The sequence below is a fragment of the Heloderma suspectum genome, chromosome 3 (genome assembly GCF_057233095.1).
Source record: "Heloderma suspectum isolate Gila_16-S chromosome 3, 16-S_ref, whole genome shotgun sequence".
NCBI lineage: Eukaryota > Metazoa > Chordata > Lepidosauria > Squamata > Helodermatidae > Heloderma > Heloderma suspectum.
Window position 1 is genome coordinate 26,664,895 of NC_139460.1, and position 15,020 is coordinate 26,679,914.

The following is a 15,020-nucleotide window of genomic DNA, read 5'->3' on the forward strand; positions in this document are numbered from 1 at the left end:
ACATCATACCTTCCTGCCACGTAGCGGGAGTCTCTCCAAAAAAAGAGGTAGCAATCCTAATTCAGCTCCACAAACATGGTTGAACACACAGGGATTCAAGCCTAAACTTTTAAGAGCTGAGCACTCAGGGCCTTCTACCTGGATGGACAAATTTGTCAGTTTTGCTTTCTCTTAAATTTGCTGCTTTTAAATCTCCAGTTCTTTCCATCCCATTTCTGAAGAAATTTGCGAGTTTTGGTAAGTTCTTTCTTATACAAAAACCGAATCAGACATAATACTTGCTGCATGGGAGAGGGGAGATCATACATTCCACCAGCAATGTCCATTCCTCTGGCATACAAAGAAAAGCCCACAGAAACAAAATCTCACTGGATGAATGCAACCCTCATAACTTTTACACTCAGCTACCTGTGTTGTATGCCACTCTTTCCATTGAAAGGGACATCCCCCCCCCCTAAATTGCTTGGCAAATCAGAGGATGTTACAAGTTGTGGGTCAAGCTCCTGTCCATACTTTGGAACTGAGAAGCACCATATATATACAAGCACAAACCAAGTGCATGGACAGATCCATTGAGAGCGACTGAGGAGTTCAACAACTCGAACGCTGCAGCACTGAAGCAAAGGCAAAGATGAAGACACTCCTCCTCATGATCGTGCTCTGTGGAGCCGTTCCGTGTGCACTGTTGAACATTCTGCAAGATAGGTAAGGTTTTATTTATTTAATTAATTTACACCTTTCCTTATTATTGCTTTTTTGCTACCCAGCTGCCTGTTTACTGAGAAAAACAATTCCCACTAATTCAGAGGGAGCTTTCTCCCAAGTAGGTTGGTGTACATAGGGATGCATCACCTTATATTTGTGATGGAAGAGGGATGAACAGAGGAATTTGCTTCCAACCTGCAGGCATTGTCACCTGCCTAACAATTTTTGTGTGGGCTGTATAAAGTAGCTGCCTATAGTAAGCATTTTGGGTAAAAGAGGAGTGCTTGGTCATATAGATTCATAACAGTGACTAGTGTTTCTTGGAGCCATTCCAAACATGAAGCTTCTCTTTTCCTGGGAGGGCAAGAGACTGATACTAGGGCAAAACCATACATTCTCTGAAATCTGATAACTGTTTTCAGAGATTCGAATTATAGAATTTAGTGCCGGTGTTAAAAGTTAACAGGAGAAATGCATGAACTCCAAACAATTTGGCTACATAACTCCAAGATCTGCTCACAATTTCAACTGAGGATCCAAAATATGACGTTTTGAATCCAAAACCTTAACACCCCTTAATAAAACAACAGCAACCATCAACCAGATAGGCTTTTGTTGGAAAAGGTCATCTGTCCAATGAACAAAAATGAAGATCAGGACTAGTGGACTGTCTGGTGATTCGAGGTTGGAAATCTGTTCTGTCTCTCTCTCAAGCTGTGTTCCTTTTTACGTCAAATATTCATTTCAGAGATGCTGATACCGATGCACCGTCAAGAGAATTGTGTGCTGCTCGCCTGACTTTTGATTCTGTCACCAGCCTCCGAGGTGAAATCCTGTTCTTTAAAGACAGGTAAATGAGTTCTTGGAGAGAACATGAAGGACCAGGTCTCACAGTAGGGTGCTGCCTTTGTTTCTCTACACAAACTGTCCATGGAGAAACTTGTTGTATGAAGCCAGTATTACATGGATAAGCATAGGGTGGCTCTTGGCGTCACTTCAGCAAACCGTTTTATTTATTTATTTTATTTATTCATTACATTTATACCCCACCTTTCTTCCATCATGGAACTCAAGGTGGCTGCATGTGGCTCCCAGGTGGTCTCCCCTCCCAGCACGGACCAGACCCAGACCTGCTTAGCTTCAGCAAGGTGGCTGCTTCATGTGCCTTCAGACTAAGACAGTTGTTCCCAATTAAGTGCTTACTAAATCATGAATATCAGGTAGAGATGTTGGGCAAATCCTCAAATGATTCAAATAAGTTTGTATTTCTATTAATCTGACCTTATGGATTCTGTAGCAAACCAGCTTTTTCCGAGTCGCATAGATTCCTCACACTTGTGGAGTGGTGTTGTTATTTTTTTACTTGGGGGGAAGGGATTTATGTGAATTTGCACTTGGGCTAATGTGCATTACTGCTAATCTGCACTTTTGTTGATGCACATTAGCTCAAGTGTGAATTAGTGTTAATGCATATTAGCACAAGCAGAATGAAATTCTTGTACATTCCCCCGCCCCCATCCAGTTCCATCAATGAGCACAGTGGAACAAAAGTCGCCTGGTGGCAATCCACAAAACTCAGACAGGGCAAATTGACACCCCTAATAATGGGACAGAAGGAATTTTCAAGGGAGAAGCAGTGGTGGTGAGGAAGATGGAGTATGTGTTATCTTTCTCTCAGCCGCTGGTTTTCCTCCTGAAACTTTTTCTCTAGGGCCTTCCTCACCCCAAGTAGCCTTTTCCCCATTCTTGGGGCTGTATCCAGATTTATCCATGTAACTGCAGTGACAGAAGGGGACTTCCCTCCCCACTCCTTCCCATGGCACCCCTCTTCCCAGCCCCACACAGCAGATCAGGGAACCCTGCTGAATGGGGCAAGCTGTGGTGCAGGTGGGAAGATTCCTGGATCCAGCCCTCTGGGTCTGGCTGGGAGAAACCCCTGGCAAGGTTTCAGGACAAAAGTGGCAGGCAAGAGAAGCATTTGGTACCATTACCCAACTACCACTGAGATGCTACACCTGCTGAAGAAATGAATATCTCTGCCCTAGCATTGGCAACACCCAAAAGTGCAGCTCTGATCATGAGAATCACATCTGACTCTACCCATGTACTACTAGGGGTAACAATGACGGTGTGAACTCTCTCTAAATGAGTTAGCATGATCTGGAAGTGCAGTGTAGCTACAAGGCATTCACAGAGGGGTTGACTGAATCCTACTGCTCTTCTTGATGGGCACTATGCCAGAACAAATGCCAGGATAATGTAATTGAGGTCCTGTGCACGCTCAGCACCAAAGTACAATCTCGTCTCACAAAGCATGTGTAAATTGTGGTTAAGATCAATCTGTTAATTTCCCCACCAGACATGAGACATCAACAATGTTAGATTTAATACGTATTAAATGAACATGACATATTTTTGACGGTATTAGACAACTACCGCCCAGTCGCAAATACCCCTTTTCTAGGAAGGTACTTGAGAGGGTTGTGGTGAACCAATTGCAGGCACTCTTGGAGGATACTGATTATCTAGACCCATTTCAGTCTGCTTTTCGTTCTGGTTATGGGGCTGAATCAGCCTTGGTCACCCTGATGGATGACCTTCATCGAGAGAGGGACAGGGGGAGTGCAACCCTGTTAATTCTGCTCCATCTCCCATCGGCTTTTGATACCATTGACCATGATATCATCCTGGATTGACTCTGTGGGATGGGTATTGGAGGCACTCTGCTACAGTGGTTCCGGTCCTACCTACGGGGCCGATTTCAGAAAGTAACATTGGGTGACTATTCCTCGGCCCCTTGACAATTGAGCTATAGGGTGCCGCAGGGTACCATCCTGTCCCCAGTGTTGTTTAACATCTATATGAAGCCGCTGGGACCGGTCATTAGGGGATTTGGAGCTAAATGCCATCAGTATGCTGATGACATACAGCTCTGTCTCCCTGTGACATCTGAATCAGGAGAGGCTCTGCAAGTCCTGAATCAGTGCCTAGACTCAGTGATGGGCTGGATGAGGGCCAATAAACTGAAGGTGAATCCTGGCAAGACGGAAGCCCTGTGGGTGAGTGGTTCCTGGGTCCAGGAGGTAGGCTCATTGCCTGTTCTGGATGGGGTTGCACTCCCTCTGAAAGATCAGGTCCGTAGTCTGGGGGTACTCCTAGATCCATCATTGTCGCTGGAGGCCCAAGTGGTCGCGGCAGCTTGGAGTGCCTTTTACTAGCTTAGCTGGTTCGCCAGCTATGGCCTCTCCTGGACAGGGATAGCTTGACCACGGTGGTACAGGCATTAGTAACCTCAAGACTGGATTACTGCAATGCGCTGTATGTGGGGCTGCCCATAAGGCTGGTCCGGAAGCTGGAGCTAGTGCAGAATGCAGCAGCTTGGCTGTTGTCGGGAGCTGCCCCTTTTCAGCGTGTAACTCCTTTGCTGAGGGAACTGCACTGGCTGCCTATTCACTGCCGGGTCAGGTTTAAGGTATTAGTACTAGTGTACAAAGCCCTAAACAACTTGGGACCAGGATACCTGAGAGAGCTCCTCCTTCCCTACCAACCTGCCTGGTCACTGAGGTCATCAGAGGACATTTTCCTGGTGGTTCCACATGGACCTATGGCCCGGTTGGAGTCCACCAGGAGAAGAGCCTTCAGTGTGGTGGCCCCCTTCCTATGGAATTCCCTGCCTTTAGAGGTCAGGCAAGCGCCAACATTGTGTTCTTTTTGGCGCCTCCTGAAGACGTTGTCTTTCAAGAGGCCTTCCTTGCATAACCAGCCGTGGGTTGTTGAATTCCACTTGGTTGGGATTTGTCTTTTTAAAAATGTTTTAACTTTTTTAACTCTTTTAACCATTGTTTTATTCTTATGTTGTTCACCGCTCCGAAATCTTCTGATGAGGAGCAGTATATAAATATTGTAAACAATAAAATAAAATAATAAATAAATATGTATCGTTACATACATACCCTGGGATGTAGTTATATTTAGTCCTAATGGTGTGCTGAAGACTGTGTGTTGTTCTGTGGGTCAGTCTTGATCTGTGCAGGGTGCCAAAGCATCCAAACTGTACACACACACACACACACACACACACACACACGCACTGCCTGACAAAAAATTGAGGATCGCTTTCTTGGCCTTTTCTGTGTTGTTGTTCTTAGAATAAATGCTGCAATGAGGTGAATATGAACTCTTTTCTTTATTTCCCTCCCTCAGATGGTTCATTCGGAGGAATCTTAGCAATCCAGAAATTATGAATATTTCCATTTCTGCATTTTGGCCAACTGTGAGGTACCAGATCAATGCTGCTTATGAAGTTGGAAACCTAGTATTTTTTATTAAAGGTAATTTTTCATGGAGCAATCATGCCAGTGGGTCGGGGGAGAACTGAAGACGGAGGAACCACCTTATCCAGCAGGGCAAAAGGAACAGAATAGTTGTTGTTGTTGTTGTTGTTGTTGTTGTTTTCTTATCTCTTTTTTGTGGGGAGGGGGTCCATTTCTTGTACAATTCCTCCCCCCACCCCAAACACACACAATTGGTTGTTGTGGAAGGAAATGACGTGTGACAACTCCAGGGCTGATATACATTTTTGCCAGTTCCAGGGATGTGTCAGGGAAAATTACTCCTTTATTTATTTCATTTGTTTACTTTCATTGGCTTAATTAAATTAATTAATTAATTATAGCCATACTTTCTGCCAAAAAAAAATTATGGCACTCTTGCAGTTGCAAGCCTTGCCCCAATCCTCCTCCAATGCACCTATGGAATGCCCCCCCTTTTGTCTCTACTGACATCAGACCTCTGCCAGAGAGGCAAGAGCTACTGAAGTTTTCACAGTGGCTGGGAGGGTGATTATGAAGTCAGACCTCTCCCTCCATCCTCAGAGGGGGAGTTCTGAAACATCCTAGGCCCCCTGGGACACCCGCCCGATGACCATCAGATTGGTGTGTCAGGAACCAATACATTTATTTTTAGTTTGAACAAATGAAAAGAAATGAAAGGAGGAACATTCCTATGCACATTTCACTTTATTTACTTCCCTAATTAGAAGGACTTATGTCTCACCCTTCCAAAAGATTATTCGAATGTGGTCTTACTACACATAAAAAAAAATCAATTAAAGTACACCAATATCAAAAATAATTTTAAAAGCTGCAGGAAACCAATTTAACCAAAATTGTTAAAGTCCTGGGAAAATAAAAAGGGGGTTGCCTGGTGCTGAAAAGATAGCAAAGTAAGGTCCAGGCAAACTTCCCTGGGGAGAGCATTCCATAGCCATGACACCACCGCTAAGAAGACCTGTCTTGTTGCCACCTAGTGGCAGGAAGAACCCAGAATAGGGCCTCCATAGAAGATCTTTACATATGAGCAGGTTGAAGATGGATATGGAAAAGAATGAGGGCAGAAACACTTCTAAGGCTGCACTCCTGTACACACTTACGTGAGAGTAAGTCTTATTGAACTCAGTGAGCATTGCACTGTCAAGATATTTTCACATCTCAGGCTTAAGGGTCCATAGCTCAGTGGTAGAGCACATGCGTTACATGCCAAAGGTCCTGGGTTCAATACCCGACCTCTCCAGGTAGAGCAGGAAAAACTCCTGCCTGAAACCCCAGAAGGCCACTGCCCAACAGCGTTGACAATACTGGCCTAGATGGACCAAGGGTCTGAGTCAGTATAAGGCAGCTTCCTGTGTTCCTGAACGTTCACCTGTGAGGTATTCTACAACAGGCGTTAGCTTTTAAGCAATGACAGTTTATTTCCCGCAAAGAAGCCACTCAGCATTTTCTCTCTCACTTTGCTTAACAGAAAAGCAATACTGGGCTTTCAGTGCAAGTATTGATCAGCCGGGTTTCCCAAAGGATATTCACAGCTTGGGTTTCCCTAAAAAAGTGAAGAAAATTGATGCTGCACTTCATGACAGAAACACCATGAAAACATACTTCTTTTCAGGCAACAAGTATTGGAGGTAATGCGGGGCGGGGGGATTATTATTTTTGACAGTTACTGAAAGCTTATTAATTAGTTACTTATTTATTACTATTATGTATATTCCACCTTTCAGGATACAAAGGTAGCTTACAAGTAACATCAATGTATATATTCTTTAAAAACCACAGGGCAGTTCCTGGTAGGGAAGGAGAGAGTCTAGTCTCCATTATGTCTTTTTCACCTGCCTCTCTCTTTCTCTCTCTCTCTCTCTCTCTCTCTCCCCCCCTGCCTCTTTCATGGAATCCTCCCCCCCCCATCATGGAATCCTTTTTAATCATTGTATTTCATTCATCTGCTAAAGTGAATTACTTTTCTTTCATTCTTTTTTTGCTGCACAGCCCCACATCAAATGTCCACCATTAGCTGCTAGTGCTGCATTGCTAATAATTGTCTGAAACTGGAGCTGAGGAAATTGCCCAGACCAGAAACCTCCTTGATCTATTATTAGTAGCCCAGATCAGTGGCCAGAGAACCCGAGTTGAATTCAAACTGCACCTCCTCCTCCTTTAATAATGTTCTCCCTCAGCCCTGGTTAGTATTTGGATGGGAGACCACCTGGGAATCAGGCTTCCTGCATTGAGCAGGGGGTTGGACTGGATGGCCTTGTAGGCCCCTTCCAACCCTATGATTCTGAGTCTATGAGTCGTTAGAGCAGTGAGAAGTCATAGCAGTGTTCCAAAAGAGATGGACTAACCTCAAAAGGGTGTTGTGGCAATGGAATGATGTCACAGAATCACTGACACTTTCAGGAAGGCTATTCCAACCTCTTCCTCAGTATGGCAAGGACTTTCATGTTCCTGTTGATCCGCTTTCCCCAACCTGGTGCCAATGACCATGGTGTCTGGGAATGATGGGGGTTGTAGTCCAACACACCTGGAGGGCACCAGGTTAGGAAAGGCTGCTCAACAGGAACATGCAAGTCCTTTGCAACGTGCAAGTACTTCCCAGCCAGCATGGTCATTGACTGTGTTGGCTGGGAATGATGGGAATTGCAGTCCAACATATCTGGAGGGCATCGGGTTGAGGAAGGCTACTCTTGAGAACAGTGAGTCATCTCTGCCAAGAACACATAGAAGAACAGATTCACTGTACTCTCTTTGAAGCCTCATCTACAGCCACACTAAGCCACTATTTTTTCATAGAAACCAGCTCAATGGTGGATTCATATACAATGGATGGAGAAAAATCCTTCTTCCACCCCCACCCCATGCATGATGCTCTCCAACACACATGTACACGTGTGGAAGGGTTAGAGGGAGTAATTCCCTCTGTAAGATCATAGATAAGATGGCAGAAGAATTAATCTTCAATATGTTTTTTTCTTTAGGTACGATGAAACCAAAAGTTCCATGGAGAAGGGCTATCCAAGGAAGATAGCAGCAGATTTCCCTGGAATTGGCCCTAAAGTAGATGCTGCCCTTCAGCATAATGGTAAGCAGAATTGATCTTCAGGTGCAGTGAATTGAAGGAAGATGGCTATCGGGTCATAATAACAGCCAGGTGGATAAAGTATTAGTTAATATCCTTGCAGACCATGGGGATCAGTAAGTCCTACAGCTGGTACCATCGCCACAACCCATGCTAGAACATAGGTGGATGTTAAAAATTACACCAGGGATCCAGTTCGTGAGATGGGGCAAAACAAGGTCTAAGAGAATGCTACCTATACAGTCCTTGAGAATTATGTAGGTTATTGAGTGTCTGTGCTAAGATAGCTGGTTGGTTGGTTTATTTACTTACTTACTTATTAGATTTCTATACCATCCAACAGTTGAAGCTCTCTGGGTTGTTGGCTGTAAAAGTCTCTTCAAGCCATATTATGTGAGAAATATTTCAGTGTGTGGACTGCAGGAAAAAAAATGTGGAAATGTTATAATGTTGAGAATGTACTATGCCGATTAAAAGGCTGTTTTACATGAAAATCATTACCCATCTTCTTATTCTTTCAGGAAAGTTCTATTTTTTTAGTGGCCAGGAACAGTATGAGTTTGACATCATACGCAAAACGGTTACTAAGAAAATGAAGAACAACAGCTGGCTTGGCTGCCAGTGATGTCAGAGGAGGAAAAGAATGAAATAGTCAGGAATGACAGAATTTCTGCCTCAATGTGCACTAAACAGTAGCCATATTCTTGTCCTTGTGGCCATTTGGGTTTAATGGCTGCAGTCATTAATACACTTTAATAATAGGAATGTTCAAAGTAAACACAGTCACACATAGCCACACACACACACACACACACACACACGTAACACATTTTAATACAGGCCTTTACATTTTCTCCAGCATTTATTAGCAGTGTGTTATTTCTTTGCTTAGTGCTGTGTTCTGCTCCGTCGTTTTCCAGCACCAGAAAACTGAAAGACATCCAAACACAGCAGCTTGTAACTTGAGCATCACATTAAGCTCTCGGGGAAATTGGCTGGACCATGCAAAGTGGAATTCCTTTGGGGGGGGGAATGACTCTGATGTTATGCAACCTTCGGCAACCTTCGGCAACCCTTTGCCATTTATTGACCTACTTAATTGTGGTGTCCTTTGACATTATCTCTTCTTTATGGCTGTTAGAGTATGATTAAATTGTTCATAAATTACATCCAACCTCCTGAATGCTGATTCATTTTTTTACTGCGCCAAGCATAGGTGCCTCAGAGGCATAAACCTCAGAGGCATAAACTCAGAGGCATAAACTCCCAGTAGCACAACTCATTAGTGTGCTGTGCCCTTTACCAGGATGACATCCTGATCTTACATGAGAAAATGACTACTCTATGCCTTGAAGTGTGACCCTTCAGTCTTTACCCCAAGTAAACAGAGACACGGGTGCAACCACAGAGCAATTGCAAAATAAGAGGAAGTTGGCATAACACAACATGATCTCAGTAGTCCAAGGGTACTATTGACTTTAAGTAAATCAGAAATCTTCGAGGCTGCTTTTCATTAAACACTTCAGCCACATTCCTATGAGTTGGTTGGTACCAAAGATATACTTGATGTTGACTTGGGTGTGTACCTTACCTTTGGTTTGATTGCTTTGCCAGATGCCTAGCTCATGATCTTTCATATTTTAAAAACATCTCAAGGAGACACATTAAAGATTAACAAATCTGTAATGGCATAAACTTTCTTGTGCCAGAGCTCACATCATTCTCCTAGCTATTCTGTAGGAGCCACTGCTGAAGCAGTAGCAATTCCATCACACCAGGTACATATAAAGAGGGCCTTTGTCAATGACTCACAGAATCAAAGAGGTGCAGGGGGCCATTTAGGCCATCTGACCCAATATTGTACTCGATGCAGGAAATCCAGAACTAAAGCATCCCCAACAAATGGCTGCCAGACAGGGAGAGCCCCCCCCCCGATAATTAGTTTAATTGTTGAACTGCTCGTATCATTATGAGTTTTTTCCAGAATCTGAATCAAAATCTACCCTCCTGTAACCTAAATCCATTAGATTTAGTTCTGCCCTTTGGGGCAGCAGAGAACAAGTATTTGCCCTTTCTATATGACAGCGCGTCAACTATTTGAAGAGTACTACTATGTCTCCCACTCTTCTCTTCTCCAGGCTAAGCACACTCTGCTCCGTCAACCTTTCCTCATTAGACTCATTCTCCATACCCCTGACCATCTTTGTTGCCCTCCTCTGAACTTCTTCCAATTTGTCTTAGGGGTGGGCAATTGGAAGGGGGGTTTGGGGACCATTTTCAACCCCCCATCCCCCTGCCCTCCTGACGCTGTCACCACCTGAATTTGGTGGCAGCAAAAAACAAACAAACCCACCAGGGATTTGCTGCTGATTTTTTGGCAACAAACTGCTACAGAAAGCTAAAATGGCCAAGGGAGCTTGAAAAAATGGTAAATTTGGCTGTTTTAGCCTTCCGTAGTGGTTTGGCCCCAACATTTGGTGGCAAACGGCTGTTTTTTCACCACCACCATGAATTTCGGTGGTGTGGCAGCAGTGGCAGTGGGGATGGGGACTTCATGCAGCCTGAAGGCCACGTGTTGCTGGTTTATACCCATCCTAAAATGTGGTGCCCAGGACTGGAGGACACAGTTCAGTGTTTTGCATGCCGAAGTTGCCGGGTCCAATTTCTGGCATCTCCACGTAGGGCTTGGAAAGAATCCTGACTGAAACCCGGGAGAGCTGCTGTTAGTCAGTTTAAACAGTACTGAGCAAGCTTAACTAGTTGCCCCTCCTTTGCTGATTTCCTGCCGTGTATTTCCTGTAGTAGAACCATGTCCTGTGGCTCCTTTCAGCTCTTCAAAATTCCTTCTTTCACTGCTTTACTCCCAGAATGCAGTGTGTTTAGCACCGCTACAGAGAATCGCCTGCTTTACTTTGTAGGTTGCTTTGGTGCGTCTTCCTTTTTAAAACTTATGTTAGATGTATCCCAGAAGAACAGACTTGTGCAAGGCCAATAAATAAAAAGCATTTACATTGTGTGAGACAGCTTTGCGATGGTGGTGATCGAGTGTGTGCATGGGTGGGGTGGGGAGGCTTTCTTTTTACAAAGCAGCGATGTGCTGCCAAGCCAGAGGAGGGTGGGGGAGAATCTGTTCAGTCCATTAAAAAGGAAACTGGTGTGATCTCCTTTGAGCTCTTCAAAACAGTATTAACAGCCACTTAATGATTTGTTTCCTTTGCTGCTTTACAGCTGGAATGCAGTACTGAGATCACCTGCTTAATGTTATAGCAGTGAGATAGAAGATAGATAGATAGATAGATACATACATACATACATACATACATACATAGATGATAGACAGACAGACAGACAGACAGACAGACAGATTATCAGTATTCCAGAACAGACTTGAGCAATAACTACAAACAAAAATAAATTTAAGATTGTGCAGTGGAGGCTGGTGGTTCCAATGTCAGTGGAGCTGTGACTCCACTCTGGGTTTCAGTCAGAACTCTAAGGGGGTTATCCAAGCTGCTGCACCTATTTTGGGGATAGGGGTCAGCCCTGGGTTCAGCACCTTGGATAGCTCCTTTGGAGTTCTGGCTGGTTCTGACAGAAACCCAGAGTGGATTCACAGCCCCACTGACATCAGAGCCACCAGCTTCCACTGAGATTGTATGAAACAATTTTGTGGTGGTGGTGGGGATAGGGTGGAGGCGGGAGCACGGAGGCTTTCTTTTTACAGTGCAGGGAGAGGGGAATCGGCTCAGTCTGCTCTCAGCTGCCTGCCAATAGACCCCATTTCTAGCAGCCATGTTTGTTGTGAGAAGTTAGCAGATGCAGGAGAGCTTATGAAGGAACTAAAGGCTCAGTCCTATGGGGATAACCATAAGCCCCTGAACCTGAAAGCTTACGGCCATCCAATGCTGAGTGGGAGAAGCAGCGGAGGCGATCTTTGCCCCCATGTTCCTCCCACTCTGCATTTTGGCTAGATGGGCTTTTTTGCCCATCTAGCTGGGGTTTTGTGGCACGGGAAAGAAGAAGGCTGAGCAGGCTGGAGGATTCCTCATAAGCCGGTCTCCCCAATCCCCTCCCCTCCCTACCTACAGGACCTCCCCCTTTCCCTCCTCTCCAAGGTTGCTTTTGCGACCTCAGAGAGGCAGCCGGAGCAGTTCTCTCCACGCTGGCCGCAAGGGGGAGGGGGCAAAGAGCTCGGACTGCTGGGTCCAAGGAGCACTGACTCCAACTTTGGATCCAGGAATCCAAACTATTCTATGGCCCCCAGATGCTGTCTTAGGGCCGCCAGATTGCTCTCCCCGTTCCAAATTAAGGAATTCTGAAATGCCGCACTTCCAGGAAATTTTTCATTTCTTTTATTCTTTTATTTTATTTAGAAAAGCAGCAGGTGCAGGCAAGTTATGTTCACCAACATGCATGCCCAGAATGGAGGAAAGGTACTGTGGGAGGGGTACAGAATAGTGGGAGGGCCAAGGGGTAAACGACACCTGGGCACATGCTGTCATGCCCCTCCCACTACGCCCACCAAGAAAAAGGGACTCGGTGTGGATCGTGGGATGCAAAACTGCAGGCAACAAAACCCGGTACAGATACTGCGTAACTGCAGAAGAAGGGCTCTGTGCAGGAAAACCCCTTGGTCTTTTCTGCAGCAGTGTCACAGTGCTGATTGACGGTCATTTTATGATCAACTGCAGTCCCCAAATCCTTTTCACCGGTACTTGCTGCCAAGCTAGCTATACCTGCACATTTTATTTTATTGCCTAAATGCAGAACTTTGCATTTCCCCCCACTGAATTCCATTTTGTTAGTTTCAGACCAACTTTCCATTCTATCAAGGACGTTTCAATGTTATTCCTGTTTTCTGAGCTGCTAGCAGTCTCTCCCTGTGTCTAGTCATCTGCAAATGTGATAAGGTTTCATTCATCTAAGCCAGAGATGGAGAACATGTGGCTCTCCAGATGTTGTTGGACTGCAGCTCCTATCATCCCTCATCACATGGTCCCCATCCCTGTTCTAAGCCACTGATAAAAATGTTGGAACATACTGGGCAGCCCTGGGCCCAGTGCTCTTCAACATTTTTATTAACGACTTGGAGGAGGAGGTGCAGGGAGTGCTGATCAGATTTGCAGATGACACAAAATTGGGCGGGATAGCTAATACTTTGGAAGACAGAAACAAAATTCAAAGTGATCTGGATAGACTGGAGCGCTGGGCAGAAAACAACAGAATGACATTTAATAGGGATAAATGCCAAGTTCTGCACCCAGGAAAAAGAAACCAAATGCACAGTTACAAGATGGGGGATACGTGGCTCAACAACACTACAAGCGAGAAAGATCTTGGAATTGTTGTCGATCACAAGCTGAATATGAGCCAACAATGTGATGTGGCTGCAAACAAGGCCAATGCTCTTTTGGGCTGCATTAACAGAAGCATAGCTTCCAAATCCTGGGAAGTACTAGTTCCCCTCTACTCAGCACTGGTTAGGCCTCATCTGGAGTACTGTGTCCAGTTTTGGGCACCACACTTGAAGAAGGATGCAGACAAACTGGAGAGGGTTCAGAGGACGGCAACAAAGATGATCAGGGGACTGGAAACAAAGCCCTATGAAGAGAGACTGAAAGAACTGGGCATGTTTAGCCTTGAGAAGAGAAGACTGAGGAGAGATATGATAGCACTCTTCAAGTACTTGAAAGGTTGTCACAGAGAGGAAGGCCAGGATCACTTCTCGATCATCCTGGAATGCAAGACATGGAATAATGGGCTCAAGTGACAGGAAGCCAGATTCCGGCTGAATGTCAGGAAAAACTTCCTGACTGTTAGAGCAATACGACAATGGAACCAATGACCTAGGGAGGTAATGGGCTCTCCCACACTGGAGGCATTCAAGACGAGGCTGGACAGCCATCTGTCAGGGATGCCCTGATTTGGATTCCTGCATTGAGCAGGGGGTTGGACTTGATGGCCTTGTGGGCCCCTTCCAACCCTACTATTCTATGATTCTATGAAACATTGATATCACTTCTTTGAGTTTTCCAACTAGCTGTGAATCCTTCAGACAGTATTATCATCTAGCCAGTGTTTAACCATTTTGCTCACCGAAACATCGTGAGGGAACTTTGCTTTCCTGAAATCCAGATAAATTGCACACACAGCATTTGCACAATCCACTAAGAGTGCAATCCTATGCATATCTGGACAGAAAAAAAGTCCTACAACTCTCAGCATCCCCCAACCAGCAGGGCAGGCTGGGGGCTGGGGCACTGGGAGTTGTAGCACATTTTTCTGCCTAAATATGCATAGGATTGTGCCGTAAGCTAGTAACTTGATTTACAAAAAGCGAGAGAGATGATTGGCCTGGAAAGTTATGAAGCATTTATGGCCAGATCTACACCTCATGTCATATCAATACAATCCCATCATGCTATATCACTCTTGTTCATTTATACCCCGTAGCTCACACTGTGGCCTCTGTGCAGTATTTTGGATGACACGTAATAAAAAGCAGGAAATAAGACTGGAAAAGTGGTATACAGAATGCGTAATGTGCCCAACAGTTATCAGCCCACTTCAATACCAATAAAATACACTAGTGTAGATCTTAAGGGCCGCGGTGGCTTAGTGGTTAAGATGCTGAACTGCAGACTGGAAGGTCGACAGGTCAGCAGTTCGAGATCCGAGTGCTGCGTGACGGAGTGAGCTCCCGTCTTCAGTCCCAGCTCCTGCTAACCTAGCAGTTCGAAAGCAAGAAATTGCAAGTAGATAAATAGGTACCGCTTCGGCGGGAAAGGTAACAGCGTTCCGTGCACCTCGGTGTTCAGTCATGCTGGCCACATGACCACGGAAGCGTCTTCGGACAGCGCTGGCTCTTCGGCTTAGAAACGGGAATAAGCACCGCACCCTAGAGT

General features: G+C 45.1%; 1 protein-coding gene across 1 annotated transcript; it reads left to right on the forward strand.

Annotated features, from left to right (window-relative positions):
* The first annotated feature begins 631 nt into the window (after nucleotides 1-631).
* LOC146349451 (stromelysin-2-like) lies at nucleotides 632-9,295 on the forward strand. The gene is made up of 6 exons (XM_084841625.1): nucleotides 632-705; nucleotides 1,454-1,555; nucleotides 4,909-5,036; nucleotides 6,505-6,664; nucleotides 8,015-8,118; nucleotides 8,637-9,295. Exons 1-6 carry the CDS (start codon nucleotides 632-634, stop codon nucleotides 8,738-8,740), a joined length of 672 nt encoding a protein of 223 aa, XP_084697751.1. The 3' UTR covers nucleotides 8,741-9,295.
* Nucleotides 9,296-15,020: the final 5,725 nt, after the last annotated feature.

Bases quoted from the DNA above. Each gene is read 5' to 3' on its own strand.
- LOC146349451 (XM_084841625.1), top strand. From the start codon at position 632: ATGAAGACACTCCTCCTCATGATCGTGCTCTGTGGAGCCGTTCCGTGT. The intron at 1,556-4,908 runs GTAAATGAGTTC...TCCCTCCCTCAG, and splicing joins ATCCTGTTCTTTAAAGACAG to ATGGTTCATTCGGAGGAATC. The intron at 8,119-8,636 runs GTAAGCAGAATT...TTATTCTTTCAG, and splicing joins TGCTGCCCTTCAGCATAATG to GAAAGTTCTATTTTTTTAGT.